A 16505-nucleotide genomic window follows, 5' to 3' on the forward strand; every position below is an offset into this window, starting at 1 on the left:
TTATTCATAAAATATTTGTAATTATAACCAAAGTTTATTTTAAATTCAAAATCTATTAACAATGAGGATATGTTTTCTGAAATAATATTCTTCCTAATGAAGTTTTACAATCAACCTCTCAAAAATGTAAGCTGAAAAAATAACGTCGTAATTTTGTTTGGTTCAGAATACTATAGAATATGATATTATTGCGAAATTTTGAATACAGTTTTTTGAGTGACCAATTTTCCCAATAATATGATCTATTAGTATTGTAGTTAGATAATCTATATGAAGTGTAATGTTTCAATTCATTCAATATAAAAAAAATTCTGAAAAGAAAACTGTAATCGATTCCTTTACATTTATATACTTATCAATAATTTTAATTTAAAAATATTGAATTTAACACAATTTATTTGAAAAGAAATTTTAAATAGTATATAATTCTCATTAAAATATGGTAAATATTACATCTTGACGTATAAACTATTCTATCAAATAATTGAGAGTGGTTATGAAAATTGCTAATTATACTATTATTATCCCGAAGCAAATGTCATTTTAATTTTTAAAAATCAACAAAAATGTAATCAATTTAAATTTCATCTTACAAAAGCATGTTTTGGGACTCGTTTCTCCGCAGCTTTTATGAGATATTTTATGAAATAAGGCTTCGTACATTCATCCCATATTGGGTCAGATGGATAAAGAAAATCATTATCATGCTTCAAATGGTGATTTTTACACTTGATTTTTGCAATCTGAACGATTTTTATGGTGAAGAGCTATCAACATTCAGGACACTAAACAATATTTTCCTATTCAGTCCATGGTTAGTACAAGATGACAATGCTTTGTTCATTTTATCGGTAAGTTTACTATTACATGGAATATTTATCGGCATTTTCTACATCTTTGCATTAAAATGTAAGCAGCATGTATTCATCAAAAAGGAAATACTTACTATTTTCCGTGTTTTCATTGATGTAATTTTTCCATTGTTCCAATATGAACAATTCTTTCTTTTCTCTGAAGTTTTCATAAAGTTACTTGAACAACCAAGCATTTTCTTGACAATTGCACTCCTTCTTATGGGCTGTGAAGTTTGTATTTACGCATTGTATGATTACATGGCATCTATCTTCATAAGACCTTGTCTTTTCACAATAGAATCTATTATCGAGCGTTATTCCGGTGTAACTGACCAGATTTTCTATTGGTGCAAATTTTCTTCCTTATTCGTCCAAGTTTATCTTTCGAACAGGTACCATTACCTTGTAGAAATCATACTATACTGTTTGCTACTGTTTGCAATCATCTACGTGATCTGCGCAAGAGTTGGCCGAGGAATTCACGTAACGATCATTGGCGCATTGATGGAAGACGCTCCGTTGATTATACAACCATTAGTTCTTCTCTACCACCTGCATAGAAGATGGCCAATGGCTCCTCTTGTTGTATAATTATCTTGTTTTATCAAATACGTTATTTTTTACAAGATTTACACGCACGCGATATCCAGATACGCCACTGATATCTTCCATGAGAACAATCAGCTTCCTTGGTGGCTTCCAACAAATAATTCTCTTATTATGAGGATAAATGCACAAACAATTGGCAACATCGATGCCTTTGAAGAGTTCCTGAACGTAAGAGTCGATAATCATCCAGATGAATTGTTAGAAGTCGTAAGATTTTTGGGAATTTTCCCTTCTTACAGATCTCCCCTCATTTTTATATTATCGAAGTGGAATTCCCAAAACATATATTACGATTTCCAGGCTTATTCGTTCCTAACTTACCTCAGATCGATAAATGAAAGTCCGAACCCTTTATATACGGACATCCTTGATGATCTGCACAGAAGATATCTAGTTAATGTATCTTTGTACTGGCAGAATCGCGTAAATTCAAATTATTACCAAACATTTAAATCCGCAGTTAATGCAGGGATTTGCTACAAAGATTTGACATCGTATATACTGTATCTGATCAATATGTATCCATTAGATCCACAATTAAGGCAAACTTACGCAGAAATTTCTCTAATTGCGCTTGGAGAACCGAGTTTGTCCGCAGAATCAAGAAGATTGGCCGCAGCGTTACGTGATTCATCAAACATCGTTGATGATCCACTTCTGAAGAAGATTGGACCAATGTTTCCCATAGCAAATGAGATTTACTCAAATTCTCCAAAGAATTCTTCCAACGAACAAAGCAGCGGTGAATCCACAGCCAGTCTAAACAACATGCAGCAGTCACTGATGAGGTTCCACGTCGAGAAAACCGTGATTTTCAGGGAAGACGGAAGTCAAACGAGTCCTACAGCGATGTTCGTCCAAAAGAGCTTCAGATTGCAGCCAATGGGATTCGTATTGAGTTTGGTGCTGATTATTATGTGGTCAGTTAGTTTTGTGAAGTATTCTTCGAATAGAAAAAATTATATTTATCATAATTATGATTTTATCACTAATATCATATCAGATAGCATTGGATTGTCGAATAACCTCACAGCTGCTGTGTTTTGGCCCGGTTTCGTCGATTCTCTCAAAATTAATTTTTCAAATTTGTCAGAAAAAGAATGTTACTCGAAAATAGTTGGATTATACGAATCAGTATATGAATATGTTACATCTCTTCGCTTGGATTTCCTTGTAACTTCAAAAGTTCTTGTTTATTCAAACAAATTTTTGACAACACAAACGATAACTCATAATAATCGTTGTGAAGCACTTAATTCTATTGTTATGAGCTCATACAATTTCTCTGCTTCAATTTTGGACGATTTACAGCATAAAAACGATTATTTAGTGAATCTTTCATCAAACATCAACTCAAAATTGGAAGGATTGTTCCATTGTGACAGGTTCATGCTGTTAATGTTGTTCTACGCTCTAATTGGTGTTGTTATCAGTGTTTCTTGTTTAATTTTGTTATTAAATACGGTGAAAAGTGACTTACCTAAGAAAGCCATGGAATTTTTGGGATCTAAAGAGAGACTTGGACTGTTACTTCTCAAGAGATCGATAGAAAGTTGGGATTTGTTCAGAGCAATCTTTCCTATTGAAAAAGGAAACGGAAATGTATTAGAAGAAATGGAAAACAAGAAGAAACCGAGGATGAGAGTTGCAAAATATCCATCAGAAACTGTAATCAAGGCTTCAAATCAAAGTCATCATATAGATTTAAAGGATTCGAAGCTTGCAATCTCGTTTATAGGTGTTGATGATATTCTTAGACCATCAGTCTTTGGTTTAATGAGTCCGTTTATTAGTACTTCTTCAACATCTCAAATTTCTAGTTCAGATATGTCTGAAGGATTCGAATTTTCTACTGGCGGAACACCTTTTAGTGCTGTAAGCAGTGCAAATAATAGTGAAAAAGATATTGTTATTCAAAAAGAAAGTTTAAATGGTTTAGAATTGGTTTCTTCAGCTGAAGAAATGACAAAGAAGAGCCAATTATGTCCTTTGTATTCTATAACGATTACTTCTGTATTGCCATGGTCCGTTCTACTTCTTCTTTTACTTGCTGCTCAAATTATCACTCTTCAAAGGAATATATTGATTTCTACTAAGACGAACATGATCTCTGAGAATTATATGAACTTGAATTCAATGCTTTCTTCTATAAAAAGCGCTTTGGAGCCGGAAAATATTTCTTATTTCGATTTTACGCTGACAAAAACATTGTCAGACTACTCGAGAGGCTTAGAAAGGTTGTATTCAGTAGCATGCAACTTACAAGGCCCGCCATTAAGTAGTTACGTCGCATTTATGATTAATGCAGTCTTATTCTTTTGGTTGGTCATGTACAGTATTATCCAATACGAGAAGAGTATTGTTAAAGGAATCAGCTCGCTCTTCCATTTCCCTTACGGATATTTAGACGATTACTTTAAGCCACATGATAATCCTCCAAAGGAAAAGTTGTCCGAAAAGATCATAGAAGTCAGCATATTCGAAGACAATGGATATATCAGTGACATTTCCCACAATTGCCAGCAATTGATCGGATTAAATCCTCTGGAAGTTATCGGCAGAAAATTCAATGACTTGTTCCCGAGGAATATTTAAACGTTCGCTCATTCAATTGTGTGAACAAGAAAACTAAGAAATTTATATCGAGTTCATTCAATAGCGGTCATATTTTGAAGACAGCACTACTCGATGAGACTTTAATTGCTACTTCGGCAACAAATTACCTTGCGCAATTGACAGAACATATTCCATTATTATTTGCCAAGAATTTGTGTGATAAAGGTACTCATCAGTATAAATATGATGATGCTATTGTTATTGTTGCCTATTTCGATTCCAAAGACTACAAAACTAACACTGATCACTTGTTTTCTGCTGCTCATCATATGTTACAGTGCTATACAACAGTGTCAGTGCTCGGATGCAACGGATCTTACATGGTTTTCGTATGTACTGACAAGGATAAGTCAATTCCAATAACATTAGTCAGAGATTTCGTAAATGAATCGAAACCATTGATCACAAGAACCAGAGAATCAACACAAAGAGTATTATTATCAGTAGTAATGTCCAAACAGTCTCTATCTGCTAATTTAAGCAACGATGGAGAATTACATCTTTCTCTCGACTGCAAACGCAGAGATGTCATGAAGGAAATAGCTCTTGCAGTTGAACCTTGCTCATTTGTAGTTATTGATGAATGTAGCAAGTTGTACGGTGCAAATTTAGTTGAAGAAACAGAAATAATGCCTGGAGTGATGGGAAGAAAGATTCCATTCTCTTCCATAGACAAATTAGTCCAAGCATTATAATGTTTTATATGTATTTGTTATGTTTTTTTATAAATTATGTTATGTATTGTTTTATTTTATTGATTTTTATAATTTAACTACCAAACAATGACTATGCAACAATAGATCATCTCTATTTCAAATATCTTAAAGTCTGAAACCTAAATTTCAACAAAACATCAAAGCAATTTTCGAAAAAATGACCGGATTCTGCATAAATAAATTGGAAAATCAAAATAAAAACATGACGTCATATTATATTTTCTCTATGAAATCATTTTAATAGGTATTGGTAAATCTAGAGGGTGTCCAACCAAAATAACCTTAAAATGAATTTTACCTTTTTGAGTTTTTCTTCATATTCAGAGGAAGTAGAGAAAAGTTTAAACGGTAAATACATGCGAATGCATATCAGCATTATGCTCGAGCTGGATTTGTATATTTTTCTTTTCGTAATTTGAATAAATTCGAAAAATACTGATTTATAAAATTATAATAAGAATTATAATTTACATTAAATATCTGATAAAATAATAAAATAAAAATGATGATTTTTTGAATCAAAAAATTGAACGATGATTTTTTCAAATTATTATATTTATTGTAAATAACGACAACTGAAGGTGAGATATTGAATATTCATGATTGGGAAAATGTTCAATTTTGAGATTGAGTTGAGATATCATATTAAAAATTTATTTAAAAGGTTAACATATAGCTTAATGATATGTAATATATACATATTATGAGATATGCATATTTAAAAGGGGTATGATCGTTGAAAATGGTATGATTCCTAATTTAATCGGTAGGAAAATATTATGAAATTAAATAATTAAAAGAATTTCAAATAACTTCTATGTGTGGTATTAAAAGTATCAATATATAGCAAATATAGTAATTAAGGTTTAAAGAAAACAGGGGACACAATTAAACATCTTATATTAATAATAAATTGAGAGCATGTCAATATCTCATAGTTCAATTGGTTTTCTGGTAAAAATGGATCGGTAAAGGTTGCAAGTTTGATTGTGATCAGCGTTTTTTTTAATTTTGAACGATAATAAGATTGTGAATAATAGATAATAGCAACCAAAACATAGTTCGAAAATTTACCTAAAATGATAGAGTATGGTAGGAAGTACATACCCAGGTATCTAAAATATCACCTAAAAGCGCTCTTAATTTATGCCAATTGGCATAATAAAGCTACAATTAGAATGCTGACATGATGAAGAATCATTATGAATCATAATTGGCCAGTATGATACAAGATTTAAGAAATCTTAGAGATTATCTGATTTCATGAAACACAGTGATTACTAAGTTTCAGACTTTGAAATTTTAACATGTTGATATGGGTACATAGGACTTATGATTCCAGTCATTTATTTAAAAAATTAGGAATAAGAATTAATATGATGTGAGTAACATTGGTAATAAATGCTTAATTACTAATATATTATTTCTTGGTAGAAATTAAATGTTTTGGTGGCATTTATAGAAGTTAAGCTGAGAATCAAAAATGCAAAATTTAATTTATTTTCGTGTATCTATATGGGTACACTAAGTTATTGATGTATATAGGAAAGAATCATGAAAATGAATTGTGAATCTCAATATTAGTTGTGTAATGCTGCGTCATATTTTGAATTCAAAATATCCATAATGTTGATAAATGTATTTTAAGATAATACATAAAATTAAGCTTGAAAAAAGATATCGAAATGTAATTTTCAATAGATTCAAAGTTTGGCATATATTTTGATTTTAACTATTGATATATTTATCGAACATCTATAGTAATAGAATGCAGAACTAACTAAATATAATCAATAAAAAAATATGAGTTGAAGTAATATTCTAAGAGATATATGTGATGTTACCAATATGACATGATATTAGAAAACTGATTTAATGGCGATGTGAGACTAAATATTATATGATAATGAGTAGGGAAAAAATATTAATATGAATTTCTTGAATTGAATGTATTTGAATGTGTGGTTGAGGATAAATTATTGATATATATATTGGAATATTAACTAGAAATAAGAATAGGAAAGATTGTTAATGAATAATATGAGATTAAAGGAAAATATATTGTTTTAATGGATGAGTGTTGAGGCTCAATATATCTGAAGATTATATATGAGAAAGAATTAAATAAACTATGAAATGAGAGAAAATATAACAAAAATGTATATGAATTATAATAGTATTTAAGAATGAAGATGCGTTATTTATTGATCTGTAACGATGATAGAGGAATGATAAAAGAAAGATATAATGAAAAAAAAAGTTTATTAAAGCATGTTGGGTACAGTTTATAAAATTTTGGTCATTTTATATAGTAATTAATTATGGAGTCTTCGGGTAATTATAAACTTTTGTTATAGTAGAATTATAATTGGAAACTTTGACCGACAAGAGTGTGTTATGCACTCTTGTCGGTCGCAATGTGTCATTCTGGGAGACATTGCCAATGCATGTCTCCCAGATTGAGACAATATTCCGCAATCAGAATACATTACTATTACATTTCTTTAAATTTTTCAAATATTTTCAAAAAAATAAATTTTTTCCTCATATAATTTTATATCTCAAAATTGAACATTTTATATTACTAGTGAATACAATAGTATTGACCTAGACACTATCCTCATATCATATACCAAATTTGGAGCCAAAATCATCGTTAAATCTTTGGTTGGACACCCTCTGTAAATCTGATTGGATTTTCCAAACAGCGCAGTTTTGATAACATTATTTGATTGTTTATTTATATTTGAGATATCCGATCAAAACGTTCTAAAGAAACCCCAAATGGATATAGCGCAAATTCGAGACTCTTCCACTCACCTCTCAATTTGAAAATGGCAATTGAATTTCGCAAAACTTGCTGAGATGATTAGCAAACTGAGTTACAAAATGTTTTCCGTTTCTATAAGAATTCTTTTTACATAACGGTCATCCAAAACTATAAAGTCGAAAAATTTGAGCTGAGAAATTGCACTGCAGCAAACTGTTGTTTAGCCGATAACCAAAATAACGGATAACTTTTAACGTACAATATCAATTTCAATCTTCACAAAAATAAAATTTTTTTTATAAGGAAAAAAATTTTTTTTATCAATTAAAAATTAATGAAGAACTTTGAAGAAATAAAAGTTATTGGAGACGGTGGCTTTGGCATAGTCACTAAATGCAGAGATAATGATACGGGGCAAATTGTTGCTATCAAGAAAATGAAGCAGAAATTTGCGACTTTTGAAGAATGCCTTCAACTCAAAGAAGTTAAATCTCTTCGAAAAATCAAACATGATAACGTTGTTAGATTAATGCAGGTATTTAGAGAAAACGAATATCTTTATTTAGTCTTCGAATGTTTAGGAGAATCGTTATTAAAAACTCTTCAAAATAGAACAGGACCATTCACGGATGCCGAAGTTAGATACGTCATGCATGAAGTTTTAAGCGGTCTGGCCATAGTTCATGGTCAAGGATTTTTCCATCGCGATGTTAAGCCCGATAACCTGCTTTGGGCTGAAAATGGAAAGCTTAAGATTGCAGACTTTGGTCTGGCTCGAGAAATTAAGAGTAAGCCTCCTTATACAGAATATGTTGGAACAAGATGGTATAGAGCGCCAGAAATCATCATTCATCATCCTTTTTATAATTCATCCGTTGATATATGGTCCGTTGGATGCATAGCTGCCGAACTTTACATGCTTAAGCCACTTTTCCAAGGCACATCAGAGTGACTAACTTTTAAGATTTTGAATATTATGGGTACAACTCAGCAGGAATGGTCAGATTTTAATACGATTGTTAGAAAACGTGGAATTCGTCTTCCACAATGTTCTCCACAAGATTTATCGACATTAATTCCAAATGCATCCCAGAAGCCATAGATTTCATCAGCAATGTTTGACATGGGATCCCATTAATAGGCCAAGCGCAAATAAAGCACTTCAACATAGATTTATTCAAGGAGAGAAAATTATGCCTCCATTATCAACAAATGTACCAGTACAGAAGGTCTCTACAGTTCAGACAGTACCATCTCTTAACGATGATGGTATAAATGTCATTCCAGAGCAATCAAATTCGCTAAACTTTTTCAAGTCAAGATTTCCTGATACAAATCCAAATATGTTTGATGAAGTTGGATTCAGACAGATACAGAACTCTGGAAAGAATATATATAAAGATCCTCTTGGCAAATCTCCAAGACATAATCAACTGTTTAATGCGAGAATCGGATTTGGCAGCCAGTCTAAGTTTTAATATTGTTTTGTTTTGTTTTTTTATAAAATGTTAATTATTAATATGATTTTTGTAAAATCAAAAGTTTTCAAAATCAAAATTTTATTGTAAAACAAAAAAAACAAAAGAAATTAGAGTTCATCTTGGTTAGGAGTCATCTCAGCTTTCAAAGCTTCAGTTCCATCTGGAGAACTTAATACGATAACGGCTGGCGTTGATACAATGGTTGGCTGAGCAGGTAGTTCCATGCCTTCTTGCCATTGTTTGCCTTCTTTTCCTAAATTAAATTCTTTGATATCGTCCAAAGCGACTTCAATCGAAGAAGTTAAGTTTGAATCGCCTACCATTGAGTATCCAGCAGAATCTGTAGCTCTAAGTCTGAAAATACAGCAATGCTGTTAATATAATTATTTCAGAGATATATTGGAGAGTTGCCGATGCCCATAGCGGTGCTTCTGTTACTGATGTAATAACCATGCAGACAAGAGCTAATATGCACCCTAAAATTATAGTTTTTTGTAAGAATGCGTACATTCTATGTTTTAGATAGACTGGAGTGGATTCTGCATCAATTCCTTCGTTCTGTATAACTAACAGATGGGCCATAATATGCAATGATGCTTGGTTGATGCTTTGTACAAGTTCATAAATAAATAATGCAATGAAAAGAAGAGCTACAGCCATAGCGTATATTGCGTATTTTCCTAAGTAGATGTACTCGATGATCTTTTGTAACGACATGAACAAGAAACTGTATAATAAACTTGCAGCTATTTCTCTGAGGTGAATAGTGTCTTTTATGATACACCAACCTTTGGCAGCGAGTAGCAATGTTGAGAAGAACATGCCTCTTGACAATAATGAGAAGATTATTGAAAAGATTTGGAGACCAAAATCTGTATCATGGTGATTGAGTCGTAAAAGTAGAATGAAATCGGTAATAAACATCATGTATGTCGTAAAGAATGTGAGTGATATGAATAAATGTAATCTAATGAAAACATTTTTGTGGCTATACCAATTATATGACCAAAGTGCAATTAAGATAGTGCAAACTAGTAATATTGCTGGTAATATCTTTAGTAATGGTACTTGTCTGATGTCTAAATTGGTGGTTGGATTATGGAATGAAAAAACAATATGATAGTCGAGTTTTGATGATTTAATTGTGGAGTTGGAAATATTAAATTGTAACTAAAATAAACAGAATATTGATATAAATGGTATTTTTATTTAATATAATATAACATAATATAATATAGTATATTTAGTAGTATTGTTTGTCAAATCTTCTTTTGTATCTGAAGCATTGTACACTGGAGCTGGTGCTGGAAAGATATATGCTCCAGATTGTTGAGGAAGAGCTTCATAAAGTGATCTTCCTCGAATGGTTCCAAGGACTCAATAACACATATTTCAGATATCAATATTATTGATTTTGTTTGAAATGTCGCAATTCTTTAAGTAACCTTTCTAAATGAAATTATAATTCTATTTGGTAATTCCTTGTAATAAATATAATAATGATAAAAAAAATAATTTACTCCGAAGTTTTTTAGACAATAATTGTCTCAGTGACAACATCTCTGTCTGGATTTCCACCTTTAAAGTGTATTTGATAAAATGCGGCACTGAAATAAACAATGAGAACAATAACAGTAATAGATAACAATATGCAGCCAATGATGAATCCAGCAGATCTAATATAAGAATTTTTGTTTGCATTTCCTGTATCTGCATTTTCTTCTAGTTCAGAAATCATTGCCAAGTCACCATCTGCAAGAAAGCCAGCAATTCCAACTGTTCCTGACTTAGCAACAATAGAAACTGTATGATTTGTTGCATTTGTCAATCCTTTGAGACCATACAAAGAAACTTGATAAACTTTCTCCGCAGCCAAATTAGTATAGCTTGGATTAACATATGATGTATTTACTGTTCCATTGTAAACACTATCTAAATATACATCAAATATTCCACCATAATTTGTACTCACATCTCCTAAAATACCAATAGAATCTCCTGTAGAATTCAACATAACTTTAAATGTCAAATTTCCACCAGCAGCCATTTGATAACCTTTTCCATTGAAATACAAACCTTTGTTAGTTAAAGTTGCCGATCCATTTGCATACAAGTATTGATGTGTTACAGGGATGATATTTGTTGAATGAGAGATTACCCATTGTGGTTGAATCTCTGTGAAAGGTCCCCAATAACCTGCTTCATTTGAACAAATATCTATTTGCAAAACAGTACAATTATAATCTCTTCCAAGATCGATATATCTATTAGCTGTTGTCGTATCGAACAATTTACTTGAAATAATTGTTCCATCACAAGTAAGATTTACTGTTCCAATCAAATGTCTATAAGCTGTTGGAAGATATAATCTATCAAATTTAATTGATTCTGTGAAATTGACTTTATAAGTCAAAGGGAATGATGTTCCATAAGTTAAAGATGGTTGTGTTCCTGTATTGTAATCAAACAAAAGAGTTGTTAAGTTATAATTAGGAGAAGATTGCGTTGGATGCTGCAATAACTTAAATTTAGTTTGGTCAAACAAAACTGCAGTAGTACCATAATAATGACCTAATGTTGGATCATTTTCTGGATTTGGAATATAAACATTATGATCATAATCACTTGAATTACAGTAATTCTGCATTACACGAGAAGAAGGAACAGTTATAACTGTTGTAGAATTACCAATAACATATCCAACTTTGCCATTTCCAGCACCAGCAGAATTCAAAATAACATATCTATAATAATAGTTTTGACCACTTGTCAAATTAATTTTCTTTGTGTTTTGGTTGATATTATAATAGATAGAATAACTTGTAAGATTTGCAATTAAATGAGAAGCATCTGTTTGAATGTTTCCTGTTAAAACTGAATCTGATAAATAGAATAAACATGCTTCATCATGGATAAAAGTAAATTTGTATTCACCAGTTTCATTTGGAATGAAAACACCTTCACTCAAACAAACCCATGGAACATAACTTGTATCACTACTATATTGAGGAACAACAATTCCATCTGTACTTAAAACAATTGTTGAATAATCTTTATTAGCTTCAAGAATTTGATAAGCTTGTGTAACAGTTGTAACAGATGATGACAAATTATAGAATGAACATCTTGTTCCATTAACTACTTGTTTAACACTTACAACCATTTTAGTTATTTCTGAATTTGAAGCATCTTTGTAATTGACATAAAACTTATCAATAATAGAAAGATTTGATGGTGGAGTATATTTATAAATACCTGTTGCCAAAGCAGTGAATGTTCCTTGCCCACCTTCTATTGATTGGAATGAGAAAGTATGCATTACTGATCTTGTTTTCATGTATTTAATGAAATTGAAAACATAAGGTGCACGAGCAGGAATATTAAATGGTCTTGCTGTTTCGAATTCAACATTATCAATAATATTAACTATAAAAAAATAAACCTTACCATCCAGAAGAATTTGTAATTACGCAAAATTAAGAGATTGTAATGTTGGTCATAGCAAGTACAGGTTTTAATTATGTGTAGCATGAGAGCCATGAATTGGTGATTTAGAAAAAATGTAGGAAAAAATTAAGAATAATTGAAGATTGTATAAGAAACAAGAGATAAATTCCAATAAAATCTAGTTATAACAGTGGGATGTAGTTAATAGGAGAAGATCTGATTCGAAATGCTAATGTAGAATGAAGGGAATTCTCAAATTGATTTAATATATGTTTTATATTTATTCTCAATAAGATTAATGTGAAGGGACTTTAGCTCACCTGGGAGAGCGTGCAACTGAAGATCGCAAGGTACGTGGTTCAAGTCCGCGAAGTCCCAAATTTTCCCCTTTTTATTGAAATTAATCCAACTTTTTCACATTTTGACTAACATTATTGCCTAATTTTTCCGTGGTAGTTCTTGAACATATAAACTTGATCCCTACAATGTCTATAAGATTGATCTTTTTTTCTTTCTTATTGAATCAACTTTGTAAATGGGAATTTCTGAATTCTTCTATGGTATATGAGTCAATGGATTTGGATATCTCAATAATAATACCGTACCATATGTATTAGATATTATCCAATCCAATAATTCCCTTTTGCAATTTGCTCTGTGAACCATAATAGGGATTTAATCATGTCAAAATAAAGTGAATTGTTTTAGAATAGTTAAAATTTGATCAAGCAAAAAACTCTGCGGATGTCTTGTAATCATTGGAGACATAATTCTGTGTTCGTTTTGAGATAATAATAAATGAAATATCATCGATATGTCCATGATGTCCTAGTACATTATATCGTTTTCAAATAAAATGAATATATCAAGAAGATTCAGAAAAAATATAAAAATAATCATAAAATTATAATATAACGATCTAAAAACATTTATAACAATTTGTATAATAAAAATAGTATATAGTGATTCTAATTTATAAATTCTTCAAATATCATAAAGTCTTCGAAATTAGTGTCAAGGAAGCATTTATCAAGAGATGTGATTCCCAGTGGATTCTCTTCATTAACTTCTATCTTGGTTGGATTAATATTAATATTTGACTTCTTATGATTTTCTAATTTTACATGGGATTGTTTTCTTTTATTTCTTGATCTTCTGAGATACTCTGCATCTATGAACATCACATTCTCTTTTGTGGCATGACGACGCATCAATTTGCGACATTGTGCTTTGATCATGATGTCGGTGCGGTTGACAAAGAACTTGGAGATCATGCGCCACTTGTGACCAATCTCGTCGACTTTGCAACGAAGAAGATAGTTCTCTTCTGGACTGAATTTGTCACAGTTGATACCGTCACGAAGATAGTTGACATATCTGTCCTTACATTGACGTTTGTTCTTGTTTGACATCTGGAATGAGACAAAACTCCAATTGATCTTACGTAAATCGTTCTGATAATATTTTTCAATGATACTTTTCAACTTTTCATCATCTTCTTTTGTAAACAAATCGTGTCTTTTTCTTGATATTTCATCTGAAGATTCGTCTTCACTAGATGAGATAAAATATTCATCAGAAAGTCCCTCAGTACTCATTCAACAAAAAATAAAATAGATGTTAAAAAGCATCTCATTTTTGAGAATGCATTCAATTCTTTAAAATAGATAATAATAATGATAACACTAAAATAAGCAAATTTGATTTTTAACAATTGAAAGACAATCCAAAATTTGCGATTTAAAAACCATTGAAAAAATTGAAGTTTTAAGGGGATGGCAAAAATAAAAAGAATTCTAAGGTACCACATATGTACTATTCATGATATGAAAATTAGATCACCTATTGAAAATCGCGATCGGCATTGAAATGTTGGTGACAGCTCACAAAAAATCCGTGAAATCACTTTTTCTTTGCGCTCTTGTAATATTCAAATTACAGCGGCTGGGGAAAATGAATTTTTATAATAATAATATTCATCATGCATGAAAAAAAAATATCGAAATTTAAAAACTAAAAGTATATTATCAACGCATGAAATATTATATGTGTACCCATGCAAAACTAGTAATAAAATATAGAACCAACAAATAGAAATATAAGATATTATTAAAATCTTAAAATGCACTGAATTATTAGCAAATTCATATCTTCACTAGCTAATACTTCATCCAACCATTCAATCAAATGTACAAAATGAATAGCTGCAATTGAGTGATCATCAAATTTTTAAAAGTATTTTAAACCTATATTTTGAGCATCAAAACATATTATAGAAGTAAATTATCAAGCATTCATCAATGTTATGATATAGAATTTTAAAATTATTTTTTTGATAAGGGAAAACGCCTACAATTGAAGGTTTGATCTGAATTTAGAAAACTTTTTCTTTTTTCAACCAGTTGATGGGCGTGGCCGAAATATACAATCGGTCAAGCGAACTTTTATCAAGTCGTCAAAAATTAATTCTCTGAAAACTTTCTGATTTATAATGAATTACCCTGATATCATTCTACCCATTATTTTAAATTGATATAGAGCAATTCCTTATATTTCAATAGCATTCAATTTTCAATGTTTTTGGTTCAAAAGTTCTGAAATTTTTAAATAGTCATTATAATGTTTGAAACAGAAAATAATTACAAGCGAAAAGTTTTAATCAAATAAATAAAAATACTATATAAAAACACAAGGGAGTTATTCATAAAAATACGCAAAATCTTCAATGTCTTCAAAGTCCATAAGAGGATCAATAAATGCACTGAGATCCAATATTTGGTTAGTATCAGGGGATGATTGTTCTTCTTTTCTCATGACATTTGATGACTCAGTCTTTTTTGCGTTTGTGCGACACCCTGTCACCCTTGTGGCCTTTTTTCTTCTCTTATCTACTGATAAATATCTCACATTTTCTATCGTGGCATGACGACGCATCAATTTGCGATATTGTGCTTTGATCATGATGTCGGTGCGGTTGACAAAGAACTTGGAGATCATGCGCCACTTGTGACCAATCTCGTCGACTTTGCAACGAAGAAGATAGTTCTCTTCTGGACTGAATTTGTCACAGTTGATACCGTCACGAAGATAGTTGACATATCTGTCCTTACATTGACGTTTGTTCTTGTTTGACATCTGGAATGAGACAAAACTCCAATTGATCTTACGTAAATCGTTCTGATAATATTTTTCAATGATACTTTTCAACTTTTCATCATCTTCTTTTGTAAACAGACAATGACGCTTTGGATCTTCATCATCAACGTCATATAATGGAGACTCGCTCGATTCATCACTATGAAATGTCTTCATTAAATATAAATGATTGGTTTTATTCTTTCAATTTTTCAAATAAATTTTTATATATAACTTCGGAAAATTCTGAGTAAATCACTTTTTCAAAAACTGAATTTTGGGCTAATTATCATCTATATGTGATCAGCTAGGTATAAGTTAAAAAGTATTTCAATACGTAATCCAAAAATTAGCATTGGAATTGAAAAAGTCAATTGCCATCTAGAGAAATATTATTATAACAACCAAAGATCCTCCAAAAAATATCTTTATAAATTGGTTTTGTGAGCAAACCATTGAATGGTGGATGATGCGAAAAAAAGTATTCCTTCAAAATCACTAACTCTGTTCATCAGATAAAAAATTTTCCATTAGAATAGCATAGGATAGTTCTATTGATACAAGTGTTTTTGGCGAATTAATCACCAATGATCGCTATTTGGTTCAATAGTGTCAAAAAGTAAGTTACTTTTTGAGAAATTGGATTGCCGTAGAATTTGTTTAATACGATAGTATGATTATCGGTTAAAAAGAAGAGCTTTGAATAATCAAGAAAAAGTCTCAAATTAAAATATTTCTGAAATTATTCATAGGTAAATAATGGGAAAATACGCTCATCCAAGCACCTATTCAAATGTAAAAAATATTTCGAAATATTAGGTTATTAAATGACAGTTTGGAGAAATTATCCATATACACGAAGGAGAAAAGTAGATTT

The 16505-nt window shown here is 30.8% G+C and overlaps 9 protein-coding genes across 9 annotated transcripts; 5 read left to right on the plus strand and 4 right to left on the minus strand.

Annotated features, from left to right (window-relative positions):
- Positions 1–621: 621 nt before the first annotated feature.
- Positions 622–1445, plus strand: TVAGG3_0776480 (uncharacterized protein; the record flags this gene model as incomplete). Its single annotated transcript, XM_001307569.2, has 1 exon — positions 705–1445. One exon carries the CDS (start codon positions 705–707, stop codon positions 1443–1445), a length of 741 nt encoding a protein of 246 aa, XP_001307570.1.
- Positions 1446–1979: 534 nt separating this feature from the next.
- On the plus strand, positions 1980–2719 carry TVAGG3_0776490 (uncharacterized protein; the record flags this gene model as incomplete). The annotated part of the gene is made up of 1 exon (XM_051246156.1): positions 1980–2719. A coding segment is annotated over one exon (740 nt), but the record flags the coding sequence as incomplete, so codon positions are not given.
- A 235-nt stretch (positions 2720–2954) lies between these two features.
- On the plus strand, positions 2955–4058 carry TVAGG3_0776500 (uncharacterized protein; the record flags this gene model as incomplete). The annotated part of the gene is made up of 1 exon (XM_001307568.2): positions 2955–4058. One exon carries the CDS (start codon positions 2955–2957, stop codon positions 4056–4058), a length of 1104 nt encoding a protein of 367 aa, XP_001307569.2.
- A 3841-nt stretch (positions 4059–7899) lies between these two features.
- TVAGG3_0776510 (protein serine/threonine kinase protein) lies at positions 7900–8517 on the plus strand (the record flags this gene model as incomplete). Its single annotated transcript, XM_001307567.2, has 1 exon — positions 7900–8517. The coding sequence occupies one exon, from the start codon at positions 7900–7902 to the stop codon at positions 8515–8517; it is 618 nt and encodes a 205-aa protein (XP_001307568.2).
- Positions 8518–8758: 241 nt separating this feature from the next.
- Positions 8759–9043, plus strand: TVAGG3_0776520 (protein serine/threonine kinase protein; the record flags this gene model as incomplete). The annotated part of the gene is made up of 1 exon (XM_001307566.2): positions 8759–9043. The coding sequence occupies one exon, from the start codon at positions 8759–8761 to the stop codon at positions 9041–9043; it is 285 nt and encodes a 94-aa protein (XP_001307567.2).
- A 94-nt stretch (positions 9044–9137) lies between these two features.
- On the minus strand, positions 9138–10186 carry TVAGG3_0776530 (uncharacterized protein; the record flags this gene model as incomplete). The annotated part of the gene is made up of 1 exon (XM_001307565.2): positions 9154–9369. One exon carries the CDS (start codon positions 9367–9369, stop codon positions 9154–9156), a length of 216 nt encoding a protein of 71 aa, XP_001307566.2.
- A 386-nt stretch (positions 10187–10572) lies between these two features.
- Positions 10573–12439, minus strand: TVAGG3_0776540 (experimental autoimmune prostatitis antigen 2-related family; the record flags this gene model as incomplete). The annotated part of the gene is made up of 1 exon (XM_001307564.1): positions 10578–12383. The coding sequence occupies one exon, from the start codon at positions 12381–12383 to the stop codon at positions 10578–10580; it is 1806 nt and encodes a 601-aa protein (XP_001307565.1).
- Positions 12440–13461: 1022 nt separating this feature from the next.
- Positions 13462–14091, minus strand: TVAGG3_0776550 (RNA polymerase II transcription regulator recruiting protein; the record flags this gene model as incomplete). The annotated part of the gene is made up of 1 exon (XM_001307563.1): positions 13462–14091. The coding sequence occupies one exon, from the start codon at positions 14089–14091 to the stop codon at positions 13462–13464; it is 630 nt and encodes a 209-aa protein (XP_001307564.1).
- A 1099-nt stretch (positions 14092–15190) lies between these two features.
- On the minus strand, positions 15191–15805 carry TVAGG3_0776560 (RNA polymerase II transcription regulator recruiting protein; the record flags this gene model as incomplete). Its single annotated transcript, XM_001307562.1, has 1 exon — positions 15191–15805. The coding sequence occupies one exon, from the start codon at positions 15803–15805 to the stop codon at positions 15191–15193; it is 615 nt and encodes a 204-aa protein (XP_001307563.1).
- Between the last annotated feature and the right edge of the window lie 700 nt (positions 15806–16505).

This window comes from Trichomonas vaginalis, chromosome VI, assembly GCF_026262505.1.
Source record: "Trichomonas vaginalis G3 chromosome VI, whole genome shotgun sequence".
Classification (NCBI taxonomy): Eukaryota; Parabasalia; order Trichomonadida; family Trichomonadidae; genus Trichomonas; species Trichomonas vaginalis.